At 36.1% G+C, this 22,500-nt stretch overlaps 3 protein-coding genes across 3 annotated transcripts in view; all 3 read right to left on the bottom strand.

Annotated features, from left to right (window-relative positions):
* LOC128617250 (choline O-acetyltransferase-like) overlaps nt 1-7,157 on the bottom strand; it is a 33,456-nt gene extending 26,299 nt beyond the window's left edge. The window contains exons 1-3 of the mRNA XM_053640315.1: nt 6,948-7,157; nt 5,633-5,749; nt 1,903-2,094 (exon numbers count right to left, since the gene is read on the bottom strand). Of these exons, the coding sequence (XP_053496290.1) occupies nt 1,903-2,094; nt 5,633-5,671 (231 nt within the window). The 5' untranslated portion in view covers nt 5,672-5,749; nt 6,948-7,157. The remainder of the gene's footprint in view (nt 1-1,902; nt 2,095-5,632; nt 5,750-6,947) is intronic.
* Nucleotides 7,158-8,930: 1,773 nt separating this feature from the next.
* On the bottom strand, nt 8,931-10,650 carry slc18a3b (solute carrier family 18 member 3b). Its single transcript, XM_053639201.1, has one exon. It carries the CDS (start codon nt 10,470-10,472, stop codon nt 8,931-8,933), a length of 1,542 nt encoding a protein of 513 aa, XP_053495176.1. The 5' UTR covers nt 10,473-10,650.
* Nucleotides 10,651-19,750: 9,100 nt separating this feature from the next.
* The window catches only part of rgrb (retinal G protein coupled receptor b), an 8,987-nt gene continuing 6,237 nt past the window's right edge, over nt 19,751-22,500 (bottom strand). Inside the window, exons 6-8 of the mRNA XM_053639200.1 lie at nt 21,749-21,866; nt 20,557-20,670; nt 19,751-19,879 (exon numbers count right to left, since the gene is read on the bottom strand). Coding sequence (XP_053495175.1) covers nt 19,751-19,879; nt 20,557-20,670; nt 21,749-21,866 — 361 coding nt within the window. The remainder of the gene's footprint in view (nt 19,880-20,556; nt 20,671-21,748; nt 21,867-22,500) is intronic.

Genomic DNA, 22,500 nt, shown 5'->3' with positions numbered 1-22,500 from the left:
TGATTTTTAAACAGTATTAAAGGAGTTCACACCGACGCTGGACTCTTATCACCTGCTTTTCCGAATATTTCGCTCCGAGTCGTCCATTTAAAAATAGATATATTTGTAAATAAAATGTTAGTTTTCTAATGAAAGAAACGAACACGTCGGCACGATTATATTTTTGTCTACTACACCGATTTCACAAGTTTAATCACACACCTTCAGATCAAAAGGTTTTTATCATCATGAGATCATGAGAAACATTTCAGTCGAGTGTCCACAAACTTTTGACTGGTACTGTAAACATGCTTATAGACAAAAAGGAAAGGGCAATGCATTCTGGTCAGTCATAATAAGTTCTACAGTGATGTTAAGTCAATCTCTCAGAGCTCCAAGCGCGTATAAAGGACCGGACTGAGCCTTAATGTGGTAAAGTGTTTACAGCAAGAGGAAAGGTCAATAAAGGTGTGTTAAACACAATCTCTTCTTTTATAGCCGTCAAACTATGCACAGGTTTAAGAGATATTTCATATAAATAATGTAGAGAATAAACACAACATAACGGTGGAACTGCAGAAATCATAGTACACTGGTAAGTGGTAGAAATTGATAGCTATGGTTAATGGTTAATGACTACTAATATAACATGTTCTGCAAATGATCTGTAAGTGCATCATTTCATCAATGAGGGACATTTAAAGTGAGATTTGTCTCAATTCTGTGCAAATTAGGTAAATCAAATCAAAAGGCCTGAATGATTCCTCAGACCAATCCTATTGCACGTGTGCGCTGATGTTTCTTCAGTTCCCTGCGCACAAATTTAGCTCCTACCTGCGATGCGTTCCTATTTACTCCTACTGACATGCAAAAACATGGTTTCATCCTATTCTGTCATATACAACCTCTCATTAAATTATATAGAGATTAAGAAAAATAAAGCTGGAGAGTGTACGTACACTATATGGCCAAAAGTATGTGCACCCCTGACCATCACCCATGACCCATATGTGCTTGTTGAGCATCGCATTCCACGTTTAGGCCCCCTTTGCCGTCATAATATCCTCCTCCGCTCTTCTGGGAAGGCTTTCCACTAGATTTTGGGGTGTGGCTGTGTGGATTTTGGGGCATGGCTGTGGGGATTTTGGGGCGTGGCCGTGGGGATTTGTGTTCATTCAGCTACAACAGCATTAGTGAGGTTGAGGTCAGGCGCTGACGTTGATGTGAGGAGGCTCCGGTTCCAGTTCATTCCAAAAGGTGTTCAGTGGGGTTGACGTCAGGGCTCTGTGTAGGACACTCACATTCTTCTACCTTCTTCTAACCTTCACACACCGCGTCTTCATGGAGCTCACTGTGTGCACTTTGTGTCATGCTGGAACAGTGTGTGGACTCACTCTTACTACCAGTGAAGGGAAATTGTCATGCTACTGCATACAAGGGCATTCTACTATATATCTTGTGTGCTTCAGAGTTTTGTGGCAACAGTTTAGGAAAGAATCACAAATGGATGTGATGGTCAGGGGAGCGCATACATTTGACCAGCTAGTACAGTTAGCGTGCTTTGCTAATCTAATCTAAGGACGAATCAGAGCATGTAACATGTTATAAAACAACCGATGTTCACACGGATTAATGTGTTATTGAATATGTATTTAACTGGTCAGCTGTAAAAGCTATATGGTATATAACTATTACTGCTTCTCATTGGACATTTAAATAAAAAATGATGGACAGGCCACGCCCACAAGTAAGACACAAACTATAAGTGACATGAGTGACTAATGTGAGCATAGCAGAGTATGGGCTTCTACTTGGAACATTTTCTTACAAGCGAACCCTCAGTTAAAGAATCTTTAAGGGTTCTACCAGAGTGAAGAACTGAAGAACCCGGGTTCAGAGGTTCTATGTGTGTGAATTTTGTACCCAGTTCTCGGTCTTGTCTCTCCTCTCCAGCAGTTTTTTCTGGAGCATCTCTCCTGTTCCTCCTGGTTTGCTGAACTTCTCTACTATAGCTTTGGTTTTCTGGAACTGGGCCACAGGGACGAGGTGTTTCACACACTTCAGGTATGTAGACATGGTTTGCTGCAGGTCTGGTAAAGGTACTTTGGGTATCACCTAAAGGAATTCAGTTAAACAAATATGATGTAGTCTAGACTGTTAAGTGACAACATTATGTATTATCTTATGAATTATGATGATCTGATATGGAAATTGAAAGCAGTGGGATCACGCAGGAAATGTTCGACATTACATAAGAAATGTGATGCTCATGAATATCCAGTTCGTTTAGACAAACTAAATAAGGTATAAGGAGACTCACTAATGTGAACCTTGATTCGTGTGAAATTTGGACCGTATCAGTCGTGCGTTCGTGCCCTCTGGCCTGGAGTTAATTAATCAGATGATGTAAATGTTAGCATTTCTCTGAAATTTCATCTTTTTCCCCCTCGTTCCTCTCAAATTCCTCTTGCGGTGTAGATTCTTTAATAAAAAGTGAGAATATCACACACACTCCTCAGTCCTAATTCAATTTCTGTTTTCTAAATCAAAGGAAAACGAGCCAGGAAAAAAATTCTCCACTGTGTGTTTCTTTTCAGGACGTGAGCGTGGATGGATCAAACCACACAACGTGGCCAAGGACACTCGTTGTGTTTCCTCCTTCAGTGTAATGATAAGTAATGGAAATGCGCACTATAGTCAAGGCCGGTCACTCGAGGTTCACAAACCTCTCGTTGAGACTAAAACGCCTTTTCGTATGTGTCCTGACAATCAATAGGAGTGAAACACAATGTGAATGTACAACCCCAATTTATTTACATTTGTCCCGACTTTTTTGGAATTGGGGTTGTAATCACTCTGTTGTGAACGTCCTATCTGAGATGGAAGACGTGTTCAGGGTGTAACTGCAGCGTCCTGCAGGAATAAACCTAGAGAGCGGAAATGAAAGAGCGTTTAGAAAACGTCAATAAAAACAGAACCTTCGAGGAGTGTTGGTTGGATGGAGAGACTGATTGATAGATGGAGGGATGGACGGACAGATACAATGTGTAGGGTTTTTGTAGGATACAACGTCAGTGTGAATTTAATTTTAATGAACAGTTTTAATTTTTAAAAATGTGTTTTAGGGAAGGAACGTTCAGAAATAAAAAGCTCTATGATGCCTATGAATATAAAAACCCGTCAAATATTAAATTGTAATAAATATAAATATAATAAAATTAATAAATTAATAATGAGAATAACGTTTTAATTATTTGCAAACATTGTTTGTTCTGAAGATAAATCTGTACTGAGGGAGAGATTTTTTTTGTTTGTTTATTTGTTTGTTTTTTAGATAAAGAGCTCCCAGCCTGCAAAATGTTTAAGAACCCCCGATAAAATTTTCTGTCAAAAGAATAAATTTATTTATTTAGTCAGTTTTTATGTGTCCTATTTACCTATATATAGCTCCTTCCTAACACAAGGTCACTTTACACGTACATAACACAAAGTAACATAAAAAAAATAAGCAAAAATAAATAAATAAATAAGCACGCCTATTACCCAGCGTTTAAACTCAGGCATCAGTTGTATCGCTGTTATACGATCGTTGCTATGACTACATTTTTTTGTCTTGTTATGGTAACAGTATAAGGTGCATTCATTTAGAACTTTACGTTTTTGATTGGATCTATGACGGTGAGTTAAATGAAAACCTCCCTTTTTTTTGTTTATTGCAAATACTGTAGGTTTCACAAAAGTGTATCACGTTTCTACATAAACTCCATTTCCTTCAATGCAACTTGTATGAAAATCCCTCATACTTTAGTGTACGATGTGCCCCAATTAAAAAAAATTAAAAACCTCATTATAATAAAGTTCACCTCACTGTACTTTATAACAGCATGAATATCTTCCTTTTCAATACTGGTCTGCGTTTGCATGATCACACACACACACACACTGTTTTTAACACACCTCATTGGCTTGGCTTGCTATTGCCCCTTGGGAGAATCCCTGACGCCACGTTAAGAGCCGTTCCATTACTCGATTAGCTCTATGAGGTTTGTTAGATGAGCCCTTGGAGGGCCGAGGGATCGACTCAACATTAATGTGGACTTCAGGAGCAGAACTCATCTAGAAATCATCCGTTTTCAGATTGTAAACCAAAGTGTAAACCAGTGCAATAATTTACATAATAAATCAAATCAATAAATCAATCAATCGATTGCATAATAAATAAAACACAGTGGGGTTACTGTAATCAAAGTGGACTGTTATTTACGGGTCAGTCCATCTCAAATGGTCCAATAATTGTAAAGTGTTTAATTTTTCTCATTATTTATTTTTTTTGAGTGATTACCTCAATGTATTGGCATTACAAACACACCATTTTAAATGTTTTTATTTGACTCGGTTTAACTACGACGGCCATCTTTGTGTCATGGCATACAACACATTTTGGTTATACAGCTGTTTATAGACACTGCTATATCTCAGCTCAGAACGGTCCTAGTTCCTTGGAACAAAAACTTATCTCTAGAGCACGTTCCAAAGGACATGTACGTATATAACATTTTACACATTCATGTTCCTTGGTGCAAATGTAACGCTCAAGATTGCTCACAGTTCCACTTTTAGGGTCCATTTATATTGGGAAGGGTTCTATAATAGCACAACCTGAAGTGTTTTATTCCTCTTATACCACAGCAGTTTGTCAACACGAACAATTTTTTGTTTATTAAAGAACGACATGTCATACTTTTTGCAGTTACTTCTAATGTTGTGGAACATCCATGAAACACGTTACTTCCTGTTCTCACTTATGTTATAGCAGCTTTAAACCATTGTTCTCTCCAATTTTTTTTCCTCTCTTGACATTAAAAAGTCAAAAAAAAAAAAAAATGTAGAAATCGCAAAGAAGTGTAAACTCGTCTGTCCTGAAGATGTCGGAAAACTTTAAGTTACAGCTTCACCTCTGACTGTTACAAAGTGCTGACACTGGAGACTCCTTCCATACACGATAAATAAACACCTTCTCACATATCAATGATTACATACTTTTTTAAAAATCTGTTTATTATCAGTGGAGCGTCCGCTGTACACGTCCTTGTGAACGAGCTGTTACTATAGAAACGATAATGTATTAGAACAAGAGTATTAATATAAACCTGAGAGTTGCAGCTGCGCTACTGTCTGAACCACTGTTATAGAAAATTAATCAACACCTTCTGACCAATCACAATCCAGAATTCAGCATCACTTCTTGCTCATTTAAAATCCACTCCTTGTTGTTCCTCCTTCTCTTGCGTGACGTTAGGGTTACACACTTCTGAGTCGCGAGGTGAAGTCAGTGAGGGGCATCTTAACACCGATTATTAAAACAGAGCAACTTGTTTTCTGATTGTTTTTTTTTTTTTTTTTTTTTAATTGTGTCATGTCTAAAGTAGATCCAGTCACAAAAAATGTAAAGTTCTACATTAATACACCTCATACTGCAACCGTAACAGGACAAAAAAATAAGATGAGAAAAACGCAAAATAATGAATGAATCACATGGAGTAATGCAGAAAGGAACAGTTTATACGCTATAGTGAGTTGATGCTGTCTGAGATGATGATGATGGTGATGATGATGATGGTGATGATGATGATGATGATGATATTAAGCTTACATTGCTGTCTCTGGATGGTTCTCTTTCCAGCACAGGCATCTTCACCCTATGATCCTGATGCTGATCGGACGGTCTTCACAACACACACACACACACACACACACACACACACACAGACTGACACAGACAGACAGACAGAGACAGAGGATATGTTAGGAGTGTGTTTATACATTTATCATACTTTTAATCTCATTCAGAAAATCGATTGTGGTTGTTTTACTGTTAATATCATGACATACACTGCTTTTCAATGCTTCTGGCAATGAAGGAGCATCTGTAATGAACGTAATAATATATATATATATATATATATATATATATATATATATATATATATATATATATATATATATATACATATAGACAGGTCTGTGGAATGTAGATATGCAGATCAGTAATACCTGAGTAACAGAAAGCATGCTCGTGTGAATGTGTATGAGTAACACTTCATGCACAAAAGATCATAAAAATAAAAAATAGATTATAAATATAAAAAATAAGCAATAAACACATAAATCAGTGCAGTTACATTTAAGGCAAAGCAAAGGATGAGGTAAAATTAGGAACGGTACACATATAGCCTACTATATATGTGTTTAGACACTCTGATAGTTGGGGTGTGCAAACTTTTGCACACAGCTGTATATACGTTTATCCTGCAAATATCTTACGGATAATGATGCAGGGTTCTTGCTTTTTGCTCAAGAGATATTTGCACATTTATTTTTAAACTGTCCAGTCATTAATATCCGGATTTTCTTCTTTTCTTTTTCTTTTTTTTTTTTTTTGCAAGCTTATCGTGCAATGTGAAATTTGAGCTGTGGTGTGCATTAGGGAGGATGCGTTAGTGCAGAAAACGAGGGGATGTGCAAAGACAACGGATTCCAAACATTAATGCAATGAGAACGACTCTGAAATCTGAATATTCATATTGTTTATTACAAGATTCCCAGACCTGCGCGAGAACCTTCTCTATTAAGACACTTGTCTTCATTTAAAAAAATTAATAAATAAATACTACTAATAAAGAATGAATTACGCTGATATCTGACATCATGTCCAAAAAAGCAACATGCAAAAACATGCAAACTAACTAAAATATAATACTTCATAATTAAAATAAAAAACAGCAACAACAAAACCATTTATACCTTACTTTAATCAGCCCAAAGTCTCAATTTCACAGCGTCGGGATTTTCTATAATATTTTTTAGACACGCTCTTTAATACGGTAGAGGGAAATTCACGAGAAAAGCATTAATTTTTAATTTATTTATTATTCTTTTTTTGTTGTTGTTGTATTATTGTTAATTACCTGTGGAGTGGATTAGAAGTTCCCGTGCGCGCGCTCCTTACAGTCCATCTTCCTCGCGCTCCTCTTTCCGCGCGCACCGTCACTTTTTTTTTTTTTATCCTGCCCTTTCTGGTCGCCCCTCAGGCTTTCATCCGAAACCACGCCCCTTGGTTAACCGGGCGCGCTGAGATTGGTCAGTGGATACTGTGAAGGAGTTCTGAAGGCGCTCTGATTGGTCGGTGTGAAGCGCACGCGACGGCGTTCTGACGGACTTTTCCAAACGACTCTGAGGTAAATCAGTGTGTTAGCAAAGACACGATGGAAGTGTCTCGGACTGAAATGACTCCGTAACGAAAAGTCCTGCTAGTTAAAACATTAAATATGAACTATTTGGTGGGAAAATATGCCATTAGTTTTAACCATTATATAATATACATATGAATAATTGACATATTAACTGAATTAATTAGTTTCAGTTAGCCTGACATGAGTTAGCTAGTTAATCTGACTGAAAATAACTTGATTAATGAAAACTTTTTTGAGTCAAAATGAATACTTTAAAATGTATTAATTTATATACAAATAATTCACATTCTCTCAGATTTGAGACATGAATGATGTATTGTTTCATTTATAAATGAAAAAAATATTTCAATAAATAATAAACAATAAATGAGATTAGCTGATTAGCAGATACATCTCATTTATTTTATATATTTTCTCTTTTTTATACTATAATTATGTGAATGAACATTAATTATATTATAATTTTATTTAAGCAAATATGTATTGGCTGTGTGTTTGTTTGTTTGTTTGTTTGTTAAAGCAGACACAACAATCAATCCAAACTGTGACACCTGTTTCAAGATGTTTATTATCAAAATTATCATCATTAATGTGAATACTCCATTTTGTTCTGTCTTTAACAGCATATAGTCTTACCTTTTTTTTTTTAAACATTTGAGTCTTAATCATATCCACATATTCACACACCACTAAATTACATGATTTACAAATATGTACATGTGTCATATTATAGTTCGGTATTTAAAAGATATTCTTTTAATTCCATTAAACTAAATAGGCGGACATTTTGTTAAAGCTCAAGTACATTTTGTACAACAATTTTTTTATCATTTTTTATACATCAAAATAAGCTACCATTTTTGTTCATATTGAAATATAGGTGAAATATTCAGTGTTATTTTCTGTACATATAATCTCTATACATTTGAAAGAAAGCAGCTCAGTAACATTAATATGTTTTTACTGATTTAATGATTTAATACAATTCACTTTTTCATGAAAACTTCACAGTACAAGCAGCAGTATGGAAGTAAACTCCTGTGTGATGGTAAAATTATTTAAATTCCCCACGAACACTGTGTTAATTAGACACTGTGGGGAATTTCTGCCATTTCTGTTCCCAAGAACATCAGAGATAGGTTGGGATTAGGAAAATTTCTCATTTTAAATAAAATATTACTATTCTTTTGAATAATAAAGGTGCCAGAAATGCCTTAAAATAATAGTTTTTGGTTCCCAGAAAACTGACAATGATTTGTTAAATAGATTTATTTTCTTAAAGAACTGCTATAAAAGGCCAAATGTGTAACGCTAAAGCATTCTTCAGTTTATCCCTTTGGGGACGTTCCTGTGTAGAACCCGCTCTGAAAGTAGCATCCTTTACGTAGTCTAAGAACTATCTAGAGCTCCTAAAGAACCTGTTATCTCTGAGGTTCTTTCTGGCACCAATGCCACATGGATAAAGAAATAAAAAAAAGTTATTTGGGGAACCAAAAATGGTTCTTCTCCACTCTAAAACTAAACTTTCCCGGAAAATCCTTCAGGATTGTATCATATGTGACATTTTATATACATCCAGGAGCCAAGGAATCAATGAGAAACAAATACACATTCTTTTAAGAACTTACATCAATTAATATGTTTTGGAATGTTTGGCAAATAACCTTCTCTAGCACCTTTATATTTAAGAGTGTGATGTTAAGTGTACTCTGGTCCTGACGACTCTTCCTCGGAGAATGATCTTGAGCCAAATCCGTCCTCAATGGGAAGGGCATTGGTTGTGGAGTTGATGTTCGTGTTTGTGGTGGTGCTCAGTCCTTTTCTTTTCAGCTTGCGTTCCTCCATCTTGATGGTGTCGTAGAGTCCTGTGGGACCTTCCTCCAGCAGCACATTCCGCTCGGAGTAAGATGGCTTCATCTGGCAGACGTGGCGCAGCACGAGCAGAGCGGGAGCATACAGCATGTTGACGAGGCCCATGCCCAAATTGAGCTGGACAAACCCCAAGTTATGGACAATCTGTCCGGCCACGATGGGCCCCATGGCATAGGCCACGGAGTACGAGATGTCTGCTATGGCGTACACGCTGCCGTAAACAGACACATGACGGACGTCGACAAGGAAGGCCAGCGTGGGCAACAGTGCCGTGTCGACGAGTGCGATCCCGAAGCAGATACCGCACAGCGGCACCATGAGCTGTCCGAAGTTCTTGCAGGCAGGCACAGTGCATGAGCTAGCACCGATAATCACCATGCCTAGAGCACCGTAGAACCACTGCAGGTGTGGGTACTTGGCCGCCAGTTTTACTGTCAAGTACACGCCAAGAACATGCGGGAAGAACGAGGGCAGCCATGTCAGGCCCATCTCCCACTTAGTGGCGTGCATCGTGGTCTCCATCCAGTTGGCCACCGTTGGCTCGAGGAAGGCCAAGGGTATATTGCACACCGTAAGTGCCCCCGCCACCACGGCGATATACGGGTCCACCATGAGCCGATGGATGGGAGTGCCGATGGGCATGTTCTCACGTGACCGGTCTGAGAAGGGCTTGATCACAGTGAGCAGCAGGATACCGTCGGCCAGACACACGCATGCCAACACGACGAACGGTACACGCTTACCAGCAAATTCATACAGCACTCCGCCGAACGGTGGTGCCACAAGGCTACCAAATGATATGAATGCCAGGGCGATACCGAGTGCACGACTGCGTTCCGGCTCCTCTGTGTACTTGTCGGCAATCATGGCGATGCCTGATGTGTCTGCAAATGCTGAACCAAGACCCTGTAGGCTGCGTGCAGCAAACAACGTGGCATAGTTCTCAGCAAATGCGAACACGCTGGTGGACAAGAACATGACCGTCAGCCCAATTAGGAGTGGGATGTCGTAACCCACACGGTCAATAAACGTCCCCGATAAAGGGTTCACAAGAAGCTGAACGATAGCTTTGGAGGCGAACAGAACTCCTATCTTTACGTCCAGGTTCTCCTTGGTGCTGTCGGTGGAGGTGTTACTGTGTGTGTTTGCTTCATTTTCGCTCTCCAGGTCGGCCAGGTAGTCTGGGATAATTGGCACGATCACCATGTACAGCATGTTGTCTAAGAGCAGCGCCACGCACACGATCACTAAGATAATCCTCCGCTGGCGCTCGGGGTCGTGCACCGCCCCGCCGAACTGCTTCGTCCTTTCGGAAAGTTTCTGAGCAGCTGACCTGGCCAGACCGAGAGAACCTCCGGACTCCTCCATGCTTCAAAATGAAGGAAAATCTCTCCTCCTGCTTTAGACGCTGTGTATTTATTTCTTCTTCCCCGAAGCGCGAAGTTTCCCCCGGTCTCTCTGTCTTTACGCGCAGAGTTCAGCTCATCCAGCGCTTATTCTCCATCTTGTGTCACTCTCATCCGGACTAGTTGCGTCTTCCGGGCGTTGTCTTATTCTCTCTCTCTCTCTCTCTCTCTCTCTCTCTCTCTCTCTCTCTATTCTTGTTTTCCTTACTTTCTTTTTTTCCTTTCTTTCTGTCTCTCTTTCTCTCTTTCTCGTCTGTTGCGCTCAGACTGTGCGCCTTTCCGGATCCACAAACGGCGGCGCTGCCATTAGCGCGAATGAACTTGCAGCTTTGTGTTCAGATGGTTTTCGTTTCTCTCTCTCTCTCTCTCTCTCTCTCTCTCTGATCTATAAATGGAATCGCATTGACCAATCAGAAGAGGAAGCAGAAGTACCCAAGCTCTCGAGCATCACCTCCTTCACAATGGGTAAGTGTGTGTGTGTGTGTGTGTGTGTGTGTGTGTGTGTGTGTTAGAGAAAGTGATTTACAATACATTTCTCACACTAAGGCATATAACGCAATAAATAATGAAGTGTAATAGATAAATATAGCTTTAAGCAGGATATAGGAAGTTATATAAAAGGAAAGTGTAATGTGGATCAACAGCAGCAAATGCAAGAATAATAGAAATAATACAATTATTTGTAATATAACATCAAATAAAAGGTAAATATGTTGAGATAGATATTATTATTATTATTATTATTATTATTATTATTATTATTATTATTATTTACAGAGATACGTATACCATTCAATAATACAAAATGAATAAATAAATATATAACTGAGCACATGTATGAACAAATAACTGAATGAATATAAAAAGATGCAAAATTCATACAGCTGTCAAATAAATACAAATATATAACAAATAAACATCGACGTTGAAGAGGAATAGCTATTAAAATGAATACATAAATAAACAAGCAAACAAACAAACAAATAAGTACCTAAAGAAGCCCTTCAGCATCACATTGGTGGACAGCGCCCCACGCTGGGGGTTAAATAAAAAGTCAATTTAGTAAATAAATAAATAAATAAATAAATAACAAATCCAATTATGAAATTATGAATCAAATGAATAATAAACAGACTCGGTAATCTGTCAGTGGAGCCTAAACACTAAAACAACATTAGACAATAAACAATAGCACTGAAAACATTATTACTAGAATATTCTCTAATGGAAATGTATAATTGGATAATTCATTATATATCAAACATTTAATGTAAAGTGATGGAGTCGCGTGCAGTGGAGAGAAAAAAACCCAGAAGGGAAACGCCCATAAAAAGGCTTAAAGTTAAAAATCAATTATTCTGAATTCCAACATGACCATACGATGTTGTACAGTTCAGAGACACTGCCACCTTGTGTTCACACCATTACTGTGCACAACATCAGCACCTTCGATAACATCTGGATTCTGGATTCTTATTGGAACTGTTCCTTATTCTCTAATTAACACACACACATTAACCTGAAGTCTGCATGCTAACACAGATGAGAACAGAACTGAGAATGATGAGGAGGTTCATTTCCAAAACTAGTCGATATAATGAAAATAAATCAGCTTTTCACAATAGGATGATATACTGTAGATTTTATTAGCTTTGTGTGAACTTAGGTATTGTGTTTTATGTATTATTCATTTGTGTTTTTCTTAAATGTGCATTTGATTATTATTATTATTATTATTATTATTATTATTATTATTATTATTATTATTGTTATTATTATTATTATTATTATTATTATTATTTTATATTGTATTTATATTGTATTATATTGTATAATTACTTTATATTGTCCTCAATATAAAAAGGAACTGAATAAAACATTTCAACAAACGTGTGATTTGTGCCATAAAAATATTGTTTGCATCTAAATATAAATGTAAATATATATGTAAATATCATCATGACTTCACACATCACACTAATGTAATATAACATAAACAAACAATCTAATTAATTAATTAATTAATTAATTATGCCCAGGAAAAAATATTTTGCCCAAAAGCTAGACATAAGTTTATAATTAAAATTAAGTGTATTATTAATTATTAATTGTGTTTTTTTGTTGTTGTTTTTTTAGTTATTAAATGTATTATCATTACATTAATTATAAATTATTTAACTTACATAAGATAAGTTTTATATTGAGATGTGGTGACATTTTGTCAAGGTAATTAAACAACAGCCAGCTAAAATCAATATCAGCTAAAATACATATAGCATTTCCCTGATCCTTCATCTGAGCTTCATGACCTTAAATCAATGTTTATATATAGGTTTTGCTTTGTTTGTTTTTTCAATTGCTATCCTGGATATATATTTTTGATCCAGTTAAAGTGCGTGAATAATTCATGAATACTGTATAAGTAAATAGATAAAGATGCTGATTATTCGCTAATGTTGTGCTGCTACTGTTTACTGTCTCCACCAGAGGTCACCAAAGAACTAAAAACAACAAACAAAGACAAACCTCACACAAACCTCACACAAGGTTCATCTCATAAGAATGTCTTCCTCGACGGTTCTTTGGATGTTCGACGGTTCCAGCTTTCTAAAAGTGTGCTAATTAGAGCTGCTAAAGAAAAGCATCACTGTTCTAGGGTTCTATATAAAACCGTTAAAGGTTTCACCAGAGGGACAAACTGAAGAACCTTTAGGGTTCTGGTTGGAGCTGTATTCAGAGGCAGCGGTTTAAGTTCAATTTCTGTTCAAAACACCTACGTGCACTTCATGCCTCCAAGGTTGTCAGGTTTTCTCTAGGCTACAGTTGTATAGGTGATGAAAAAGCATACATTATAGGTTTTTTTTTTTATTAAAAAAACACTAATTAGAGTTAGTGTCACATTAGGGTTAGTGATACATTAGTGTTAGTGTTACATTAGGGTTAGTGTTACATTTGGGTGAGTGTCACATTAGGGTTAGTGTTACATTAGGGTTAGTGATACATAAGGGTTACTGTCACATTAGTGTTAGTGATACATTAAGGTTAGTGATACATTATGATTAGTGTCACATTAGTGTTAGTGATACATTATGATTAGTGTCACATAAGGGTTAGTGATACATTAGAGGGTTAGTGATACATTAGAGGGTTAGTGATACATTAGTGTTAGTGATACATTATGATTAGTGTCACATTAGGGTTAGTGATACATTAGAGGGTTAGTGATACATTAGGGTTAGTGATACATTAGTGTTAGTGATACATTATGATTAGTGTCACATTAGGGTTAGTGATACATTAGAGGGTTAGTGATACATTAGGGTTAGTGATACATTAGTGTTAGTGATACATTATGATTAGTGTCACATTAGTGTTAGTGATACATTAAGGTTAGTGATACATTATGATTAGTGTCACATTAGTGTTAGTGATACATTAAGGTTAGTGATACATTATGATTAGTGTCACATTAGTGTTAGTGATACATTAAGGTTAGTGATACATTATGATTAGTGTCACATTAGTGTTAGTGATACATTATGATTAGTGTCACATTAGGGTTAGTGATACATTAGAGGGTTAGTGATACATTAGGGTTAGTGTTACATTAGGGTTAGTGTCACATTAGGGTTAGTGATACATTAGGGTTAGTGATACATTAGGGTTAGTGATACATTAGGGTTAGTGTCACATTAGGGTTAGTGATACATTAGGGTTAGTGATACATTAGGGTTAGAGATACATAAGGGTTAGTGTTACATTATGATTAGTGTCACATTAGTGTTGGTGATACATTAGGGTTAGTGTTACATTAGGGTTAGTGTTGCATTAGGGTTAGTGATACATAAGGGTTACTGTTACATTAGGGTTAGTGATACATTATGATTAGTGTCACATTAGTGTTAGTGATACATTAAGGTTAGTGATACATTATGATTAGTGTCACATTAGGGTTAGTGATACATTATGGTTAGTGTCACATTAGTGTTGGTGATACATTAAGGTTAGTGATACATTATGATTAGTGTCACATTAGTGTTGGTGATACATTAAGGTTAGTGATACATTAGGGTTAGTGATACATTATGATTAGTATCACATAAGGGTTAGTGATACATTAGGGTTAGTGTTGCATTAGGGTTAGTGATACATTAGGGTTAGTGATACATTAGGGTTAGTGTTGCATTAGGGTTAGTGATACATTAGGGTTAGTGTTACATTAGGGTTAGTGATACATTAGGGTTAGTGTTACATTAGGGTTAGTGTTACATTAGGGTTAGTGATACATTAGGGTTAGTGTTACATTATGATTAGTGTCACATTAGGGTTAGTGTTACATTATGATTAGTGTCACATTAGTGTTGGTGATACATTAGGGTTAGTGTTACATTAGGGTTAGTGTTGCATTAGGGTTAGTGATACATAAGGGTTACTGTTACATTAGGGTTAGTGATACATTATGATTAGTGTCACATTAGTGTTAGTGATACATTAAGGTTAGTGATACATTATGATTAGTGTCACATTAGGGTTAGTGATACATTATGGTTAGTGTCACATTAGTGTTGGTGATACATTAAGGTTAGTGATACATTATGATTAGTATCACATAAGGGTTAGTGATACATTAGGGTTAGTGTTGCATTAGGGTTAGTGATACATTAGGGTTAGTGATACATTAGGGTTAGTGTTGCATTAGGGTTAGTGATACATTAGGGTTAGTGATACATTAGGGTTAGTGTTACATTAGAGGGTTAGTGATACATTAGGGTTAGTGATACATTAGGGTTAGTGTTACATTAGGGTTAGTGATACATTAGGGTTAGTGATACATTAGGGTTAGTGTTACATTAGAGGGTTAGTGATACATTAGGGTTAGTGATACATTAGGGTTAGTGTTACATTAGGGTTAGTGTTACATTAGAGGGTTAGTGATACATTAGAGGGTTAGTGATACATTAGTGTTAGTGATACATTAGGGTTAGTGATACATTAGGGTTAGTGTTACATTAGAGGGTTAGTGATACATTAGGGTTAGTGATACATTAGGGTTAGTGTTACATTAGGGTTAGTGATACATTAGGGTTAGTGTCACATTAGGGTTAGTGTTACATTAGAGGGTTAGTGATACATTAGGGTTAGTGATACATTAGGGTTAGTGTTACATTAGAGGGTTAGTGATACATTAGGGTTAGTGATACATTAGGGTTAGTGTTACATTAGGGTTAGTGATACATTAGGGTTAGTGTCACATTAGGGTTAGTGTTACATTAGGGTTAGTGATACATTAGGGTTAGTGATACATTAGGGTTATATCAGAGGTATACTAGGGTAACATTATGGTTAGTTACTTTAGGGTTACATCAGAATTAAATTGGGTTTAGATTAAAGTTACATTAGGGTCAGTGTTACATTAGAGTTGGTGTTGCATTAGGGTTACATTATGATTAAGGTTATCTTTAAAGTGTGTTTGTGTGTGCATATGTGTATGCTTGTTTGTTAGTTTGTGTGTGTGTGTGTGTGTGTGTTTCTGGCTCAGTCCTTGTTGTTGTTAAAACGTGTTTGTTGTAATGAATTAGAGCAGTGAGCTCTAAACAGAGCTGTTACATAAATATGAACTAATCCAGATTACACTTTCTCTGTAATCCTTTAAAATCATTTCTGTACAAAACCCAGTGTGTAGCTTTATAACACTTTCTTAAAACTGTGTGTGTGTGTGTGTGTGTGTGTGTGTGTGTGTAATACTTTGATTGATGACCGGCTGTTTGTGCTTTTGTCCTAGAATAATCTGCATAATGTACAACACACAGACACACGCTCTCTACATGGGATTGAGGATGTGAGTTCACAGTGCATGATGGGTAATTCACACAGGTCACATGACCACGGAGACTAACAGGTCATATGAAGACAGAAATAAACAAGTGACTATCAATGAGTCTTGTTATAGCGGATCCTCTCTGTCCTACTGTTCCGAATATTTATCAAATTGTCTGATTGTCCAGTTAGACCACAACATTTGTTTTTATCAGAGAAATAAAACACTTTGGGGATGTGCTGCTATAGAAAATCACACTAAAAGCACACGATAATTCATTCTTTTACTGGAAAGATGGAAAGATGAGTAACTCCACCATGAACTGTAAGAGATTTCAGTTGTGACTGACAAAAGCATTTCAGATTAATTAAATTTGTTCTCAGATTAATGCGGATTATAATTAATCTGATTAGTCTCCTGCAATACGACCTCAGCTCGTCCTTTTCAAAACGTTTTGTTCTTTACGTTAAATATAACAAAATCTTGAAAAAAATATATGACAGTGTATTCCAGAACTATGAGAATGCTTTCGGAAACAAGTCACATAGCTTTCGATCTCACAACCTGTAATTTATGAAGAAGTATCTGTAAATAATGCGAACACACACAGAAGATTAACACTACTGAACAAAATCAGAAACATAATGCTGAAAGAGTCGATTCTTATTGTAGAACCGAGTCAAATGATCCGACTCACACACTATCCGAACCAGGAAGTCCAATGAACAGAGTTAAACTTATTGACCCTGTGTTTCAGAAGTGTTGGAGCTGGATCAGGTGACAACCAGGAGCCAATCACAGGAGGACACACACACACACACACACACACACACACACACACGAGTTTCGTAATCATACAATATCCAAAATTTTTCATTTCAATGTGAAATAATTTTTTTTTTTGTAACTTTACGCAAAGAAAAAATAGAGACTAAATAAATGAATAAATAAATAAATAAATAAATAAATAAATAAATATCCGATGCACGACAACAACAGCAGCAACACCGGGATTTTAAATGAACTAATGAAGAATAATAGGAGACAAACGAGAACAATCTAGAAAATCAACCAGTGAAAAGGTGATGTCAGAGTCTATACCAAAATAAAAACAAAACCAACACACACACACACACACACACACACACACAGTGCTGTTTCAACGGGACCTGAGACATAAAGCAGGGAGGATGAGATTGTGACATATATAACATAAAACCAGAAGGTAAATAATAAGCGCATAAATTATAAGTAAAGATCATTTGGAGCGACTGGGATTGATAAAGAAACGGTTGCTAGCTATCTAATACTAGCTGTTCACTGAGCCACTGATTTCTCATCTGATTTTACTGTACTTCCATCCGAGTGAATAAAATCACCTTACCTGCTCAACTAAACATGAAATAAACAGTCTAATCTTGCACGTGACTGTAGCTAGCATAGAAAACTAGCAAGCTAATCTGCATAACAGTCTAAATACGTGAGGCCGACTTTCACACAGTCATTTCCAAAAGTTCTCATTATAGGCTACACAATATGTTCAGTGTGTTCAGTGTGGGACAGAGCACCGTGTTAGGCAAGTGGGATTGATCCAGACTAATCCACACTCAGTGGAACATTGTTTACACGCTAATAATCTCACAGGGGTTACAATGCTAAGCACAGAGCATGAACGCGGGGATTAATCTGCTTAGAAAAGCGCTGTGATATAAATAAATTCAAAACAAAAACAAATCTCAATGTTTTGATGAGGACGTCCCTTGCGTAAAATATTGTCCCTCCAGTAAGGTCATTTATTTATAAGTTGGTTATTTTACCTCGAACTGCCGGGTTACACCTATTAGCTAGTTTCGTTGAGTTTATTTAGATATTATGTTCTCATGGCAGTATTATATATTTGAAAAGATCCAGCTCGTAAAGGACAGAACTCAGAATTGATTTGATCTCCAGCTTTCCTTCAAAATAAAGTTAGCCATATAACTCCTGTGTGTTTAACTGTTTTCAGGTCATTAACATTCGCCTGTTTACTTTTACATAAATAAATAAACTCACCCATCCAGTTACTCTAAGTTATAACAGAGGTTATTTTTTGCTAGTGGATTAGCTCCGTTACTGTTGTACGTATACTGAATATCCTCGCAGGTGTAACCCAGTGGTGATAAGTTTCCAAATCAGTGTATTTTCTCTACTAACAGCTTTTTTTTTCACGATCAACATTTTATTTTAACCAGACATCAAGTATATTCTTAGACGTACAGTGCGTGTATGCCCAAACTAAAGCAGATAAATATAACAATAGTCTAAAATATATGTGGAGGGATAAATAATGCCAGTCACGCTATAGGTTAATTAATACACATGCAGAAATACATTAATTACAGGTACAATCAGTTATCTTCTCCTGTATCTACAGTAGATCTATACTGCTGAAAGTTTAAGAAGTTTGAATTGTTGTGATTTTGGATGGATGGGCGATGTGTATGAAACAGGATAAACACAGATAGCTTTATTTACTGCTGTTAAGCTTGAAGACAGTTGTAATGGAACTGTAGAGTGATCATTGAGGAGAAATAAACAGGAGATAGCCTCCACTGTTAATCCCAATATATCTGTTCAATCTTCAGAGACTTGTATTTGGACGTTTCCAGAAATACATGTAGGTGCTGAGATCTAAATCACCTTCAAATCATGTAATGTATTCTATGAATAATTTTATAATTAATCAGCTGATAGACTGGTTCTTTAAAGTTGAAAATATTGAAAAGTAAATGGTAAAATTGTCTATGAGTTTTAAACAATAACAAAAAGGCTAAAATATTAAGTCTGAAATAATACAAAATAAATAAATAATGTCCAAAATATGTCTATAAAGACATGACTATAAAGTGTCTATATTATTATTATTATTATTATTATTATTATTATTATTATTAACAACAACAACAACAACAATAATAATAATAATAATAATAATAATAATAATAATGCTGATGCGGATGATGATAATAATAATATTAATAACAATAATATTAATAATAATAATAATAATAATAATAATAATAGCAGCTCAGTAGTTGGGTCAGTTTTAACCCGATTGCACCGAGTTAAAATAACCCAACGTTGAGAAACAGGAAATGATGAAGCTTTAATAAATCAGTATGTATTTATTGACTTAAAGGCAGAGTGAGAATATAAATACAGCTGTTGCTCTTCGTCCGTCTCTGTGTCTGTTTGATGTTATTGCCCCGGACCACGCCCCTGATAGTTACACTCCCCGGTTTACTTGCATGCGCAGATGCAGCAGATGAATGTGAGAACAATAATGAATGAGATAATAGAATTAAAAGCCGTTCTCTAACGCAGCCTCGTGTCTTCACCGAGTTAACCCTCCTCACAGAGAACTTAAACACACCACTGGACGTTTATTTCTTCTTCTCCAGCTGTCTCTGTCCTGTCAGGAACTGCCAGATTCCTCCTCTGTAGAACTCGTTACCGTACGCGTACAGCGAGGCGTTGAACATCGGAGACAGTTTAGCGAGAACGGGGAGGACCTGCCAAAAAAATAGCAGGTGTTATTACGCAGCTGGACAACGGCTCTTTATTTTTAGTAATAAACTTTTTTTTTGTAAGAATGTGTCACAGAGATTATCACTCCTTCCTCAGAGCCACTGATTATTTTTAGTAAGAGGATAACATTATTATTATTATTATTATTATTATTATTATTATTATTATTATTATATAGGAATTATTTCTATTTCCTGAGGATTGAGCATTTTATCATCATTTAATTATTTAATTTAATTATTTACTAAATTCTTCTTTTTCTTCTTAATATCACTGTTGTTGTTGCTAGTTTTATTTATTTTTGTTATTGTTCCTTATTATTGTTGTTTAAATTATCACTAGTAATAATAATAATTAGTAGTAGTGGTAGTTGTTATTATTATTATTATTATTATTATTTTTTTTTTTTTTAATGATTACAAAAAAAGCAGCATTTTTGAGCATTCTTTATTTTATTAACATGAAATTATTTAATTAGATATTATTTTTTTTAAATCGTATTATTATTATGTATGTATTATTTTAATTTTAGATGATATTTTATTTGTTACAGGGTTTTTTTTTTAATTGAAAACAGAGTGGTGTATATAAACTGCGTGTGTGTGTGTGTGTGTGTGTGTGTGTGTGTGTGTGTGTGTGTGTGTGTTAAAGGGTCCTGTACCATTCTGAGTTTCGGTGATAAGACCTTGGTGTTCTCGAAGCAGGCGTACACACACATGATAACGTACGGACCCCAGCAGAGCAGCAGCATCTTTACAGGCAGACCTGTGTTAAACTACACACACACACACACACACACACACACACACACAATGAATAATCTGATAAACACTCTTTATAAATCTGAGCTATAAACAATAACCCGCTGACCAGAAGCTCGTGTGAGAGACTTTTACAGATTTAATAAAGTCCTGATTCAGAAACAGAGATTTACAACCAACAGTCCTCTTCTTCAGTACAATAAACAAACACACATTTATCAACAGATATCATTCATTTATAATCATTTATAAACATAAACATGAATGAATAGATAGATAGATAGATAGATAGATAGATAGATAGATAGAGTAATTAAAATGTTTATAAAGAAATGAATATGTTAAAAAACTGGGTAGTTTTAAAAACAATCAAACAAACAAATAAATAAATGAGAGTAACTGAAATGTATAACAATAAATAGTAGGGTAGTAGGGTAGTTTTGTAAAAAAAAAAAGAAAAAAAAAAAAAACTATCATGGATGACTCCTCATGCTGAGTTCCGGAACGTTCCGTGCACTTGAACTGCCCGAGGCGCGACAGCGTGCTTCACTGACTGTTTACTGTGACTGTGTGTTTTGTTTTGGTTTCTGTCCTGTCTCCGCCCCTGTTGTGTTATTGGTTCCTTCCTAATGTCTCAGCTGTTCTCGTGTCCAGCTTTGATTACGTGGTGTATTTAAACCCCCGAAGTGTCTTTGTTCTGAGCGGAGTATTGTGTGTTTTGTGAAAGGTTCCTGTACCTTTATTTAACCATAAACTGCAGTGTAACTACCTTTAGTTTGTATAGATTTTTAAAGAAAATTTAAATATTTGTTTGTTATCGAAAAATTAACCTTCTAACAGTAACAGTATGGTGTATTAATGCTAAAGTTTAACATTAGTTAATGTTAATGAATGCCGTTAATAATAAAACATAAACCTAGTGTTACTTTTATATAATGACGTGTTTATTACAGTTGTTTGTTTTTTCTGAATGGTGTAAAATGAAGCGTCGGGGTAAACCGATACAGCAGCTGTACATCCTGTTACCGCATGCGAAGATAAAATAATGGATTTACGTTAATGTATATCATTAAATATTTGAAATGTTGTTACCTTGAAGTTGTGGACCTTTCTGAAATAAGTGTAGATGGAGGAGTAGGAGGAGTACATGATGAGGAGAGGGAATGCCAGGTAGAGCACGGTGAGGGCCAGCGTGTAGGTGACGTAATCTCTGAATATCACAGAGAAGGAATTAATGGCGTTAGACTTCAGTGTTACAGGCGTTTCTGATGACTTCGATCACACCGCGTAGCGCTAACATCATGCGCTGGAAGCTGAATGACGTGTTAGAGTTGTATTGGAGATAAACTCAGATGGATGGTTATTATAGACAATATTACAGTTATACAAAGTTGATTGGGAAGCAGAACATCAGCAGATGTGAGAACACTGGAACTCGTTTTTTTATTTTTATTTTCAATCTTTCATGTAAATGTTTTCATGAACAAAAATTTCTGACATATTTACAAAAGTTTCTCAGATTTTCTTCGTATGTACGTACGTATGGTGATAAACGCCAATGAGACATAAACTTCTAAGCACAGTAGATTTACATTTAGCCACGCCCACGAAACTCCATAAAAGGCAAAGCTCACAGAGAGCTGAAAACAACTAAATGGCAACTAAACGGTGAAACAGCGCCTCCTAAGTGCAGCATGTGTATTTTAAATCTTCCAGTAATGCAGCTCAGCCACTGCAGCACATACGCTACAACAGACACACTCTAACTCCTCCTCCTTTAGAGGAGGTGCCTTTAGATTTGTCCTAATTGACCCACTAATCCCATGCAGACCACGGTACATGAG

The sequence above is a fragment of the Ictalurus furcatus genome, chromosome 13, assembly GCF_023375685.1.
Source record: "Ictalurus furcatus strain D&B chromosome 13, Billie_1.0, whole genome shotgun sequence".
Lineage (NCBI taxonomy): Eukaryota > Metazoa > Chordata > Actinopteri > Siluriformes > Ictaluridae > Ictalurus > Ictalurus furcatus.
Note: the sequence above shows the minus strand (reverse complement) of the source record. Positions and strands in the feature narration are given on the sequence as shown.

Excerpts from the sequence above, each read along its gene's own strand:
- slc18a3b (XM_053639201.1), bottom strand. The coding sequence starts at position 10,472 with ATGGAGGAGTCCGGAGGTTCTCTCGGTCTGGCCAGGTCAGCTGCTCAG.